Raw genomic sequence first — 2,565 nt, forward strand, 5'->3', positions numbered from 1 at the left:
TTCTTCATAAAATGTTCCTCCTTTTCCTCCGCTAATACCTTCTTTTCTGTTTCTTCACTTTGCTCAACAGAGAGTAGCTATTTAAGAAAAGAAGAGAGGGAGGGAGAAAGGGTTGGAGGAGGAAAAATAAATAGAGGCAAGAATTATGCAGTAATTGCCATTGTATTGCCAAGCAGCCTTTCACTGCTCTAAGCTCAGAGGTGCTGCTGCCCCAGGCCTGGCTGCTGAGATTCGTTCCAGGACATGTGCTAGGACTACTAAAGACCTGGTATTATTAATAATACTTTCTTTGCAAGCTGAGAAGATGTTAGCTGAGAGCTGTGGAGCAGTCACTGCCCCTCCGTGGGGAAGTGCCTGCTTGGGAATGAAGCAAACAGAGGAAAACAGAGATGGGGAGACAGAAAATGACTCTGAGCTTCAGAATCCACCCACCTTTGATGTTCTCCTGGTTATAGGGGATAAATTCCCATTGCTGCTTAAGCCAAACAGTGCTATAGTTTCTGACATTTGCAACTGAAAGGGTCCTAACTAATACAGATGACCCCTTTCAGCTTACTGAGGCATGGACAGAATTAGGAGGGAATGGAAATTGTAGAACAATGCCAGGGCACAGGAGCCAATCAGGACATGTGGTTAAGCACTCAAGAATAGTGGACCTAGGGAAGCAGCCTAGGAGCTGTGTGAGACCTTGTCCTTTTTTTTTTTTAATATAAATTTATTAATTTTATGTGTTTCTCAACTCTGCCTTTCTAATAGCATGTGTCCTTGAAATAAAGTCATCCAACCTGGATCCCTCCTCCATTCTCTCCCACAAGATTATAGAACTCTTGGCACCCTCTTTCCTAATCTGTTGAGCTCTTGATGGTTCTGTGTGGGACAGAATGGTCTAGGCTACTGCTGTTTCACCTTACCTCATCTTCATCCTCAATCTGAATCTTGATTTGACTTTCCAGGAAGTCAGAAAAGCCTTTCAGGGTATGTTCACCATTGTACAGTACAGCCTAGGAAGAAAATGGCGCAGAGATGAAATGGTAGCCTCTTCCTGCAGGATACTCAGGGATTGCTCCACAGACAAATCCGGAGTCAAATTCCTAATAACCTGAGTGCAGTGAGCAAGTTCCTTAACTTCTCTGAGCTTTCATTACCATAAGAATAATGAAATATCCTCCATCATAGGGCTGTGATGTAGTTGTTCAGAGCAAGAACTATGGGGCCGCACTGTTGGGGCTCAATCCCTGGCTTCATCACTTTGCAGTGTTGTCTGGAAGCTTAACCACTCTATGACTCAGTTTCCTTAACTGTAAGATGAAGATAATAACAGTCCCTTGCTCATGGTGTTGTTCTTTGGATTTAACGAGTTACTATGTGAAAAGGAGGCTTCCCTGGTTGCTCAGAGGTAAACCTGCCTGCAATGCAGGAGACCTGGGTTCTATTCCTGGGCTGGGAAGAGCCCCTGGAGAAAAAAAAATGGCAATCCACTCCCATACTCTTGCCTAGGAAATCTCATGGACAGAGAAGCCTGGTGGGCTTACAGTCCATGGGGTCGCAAACAGCGTGCAAAAGGCAGTTAAAACAACGCTTGACTCATAGGAGCACTATATATATCTACATCTAGATATATATGCTATTTTATCACTAAAGAATGAGAATATTTGTTTTACAAAAGGTCTGGCGTATGTTCTTGCTCAGCTATCACTAGCTTCCTTTCCTTTTTCAGTCTTTAAGAAGATTAGGAAACTGTTTACTGCCCTCTGGCTGTCTAAACTCCTTTTCAGATAACTGAAGATCTGAACCAGGTCCATCCACCCTTTCAATCTAGCCTCATTTTCCATGTGCATCTTCTACACCAGGAGGATGACATCTCTTTCACAGTTCTGTGGTTAGCCCTCCGCCTACCCCCTTGTTTATATTATACTCCCTACTTATAATTCACACACTTCTGATTTAAATCCCTACCATTCTTCAAAGTGTCATATTTCATGAAGACTTCCAGCCATATAAGCCCTCCAGAATCTGCCCTATTTAATGTCAATTGCATTTGGAGATGAGGCTATACCATGACCTTCAGTTCAGTTCAAATCAGTCACTCAGTCATGTCCAACTCTTTGCGACTCCATGAACCGCAGCACGCCAGGCCTCTCTGTCCATCACCAACTCCTGGAGTTTACCCAAACTCACGTCCATTGAGTCGGTGATACCGTACAACCATCTCATCCTCTGTCATCCCCTTTTCCTCCCATCTTCAATCTTTCCCAGCATCAGGGTCTTTTCAAATGAGTCAGCTCTTCGCATCAGGTGGCCAAAATACTGGAGTTTCAGCTTCAACATCAGTCCTTCCAATGAACACCCAAGACTGATCTCCTTTAGGATGGACTGGTTGGATCTTCTTGGAGTCCAAGGGACTTTCAAGAGTCTTCTTCAACACCACAGTTCAAAAGCATCAATTCTTTGGCACTCAGCTTTCTTCACAGTCCAACTCTCACATCCATACATGATCACTGGAAAAACCATAGCCTTGACTAGATGGACCTTTGTTGGCAAAGTAATGTCTCTGCTTTTGAATAT

The 2,565-nt window shown here is 43.7% G+C and overlaps 1 protein-coding gene across 1 annotated transcript in view; it reads right to left on the bottom strand.

The window, feature by feature from the left end:
* Positions 1-2,565, bottom strand: part of PDILT (protein disulfide isomerase-like, testis expressed) — a 45,547-nt gene that overhangs the window by 264 nt on the left and 42,718 nt on the right. The window contains exons 10-11 of the mRNA XM_010837135.1: positions 912-1,001; positions 18-77 (exon numbers count right to left, since the gene is read on the bottom strand). Coding sequence (XP_010835437.1) covers positions 18-77; positions 912-1,001 — 150 coding nt within the window. The remainder of the gene's footprint in view (positions 1-17; positions 78-911; positions 1,002-2,565) is intronic.

Source organism: Bison bison, unplaced genomic scaffold, assembly GCF_000754665.1.
Source record: "Bison bison bison isolate TAMUID 2011002044 unplaced genomic scaffold, Bison_UMD1.0 scf7180017864072, whole genome shotgun sequence".
Taxonomy (NCBI): Eukaryota; Metazoa; Chordata; class Mammalia; order Artiodactyla; family Bovidae; genus Bison; species Bison bison.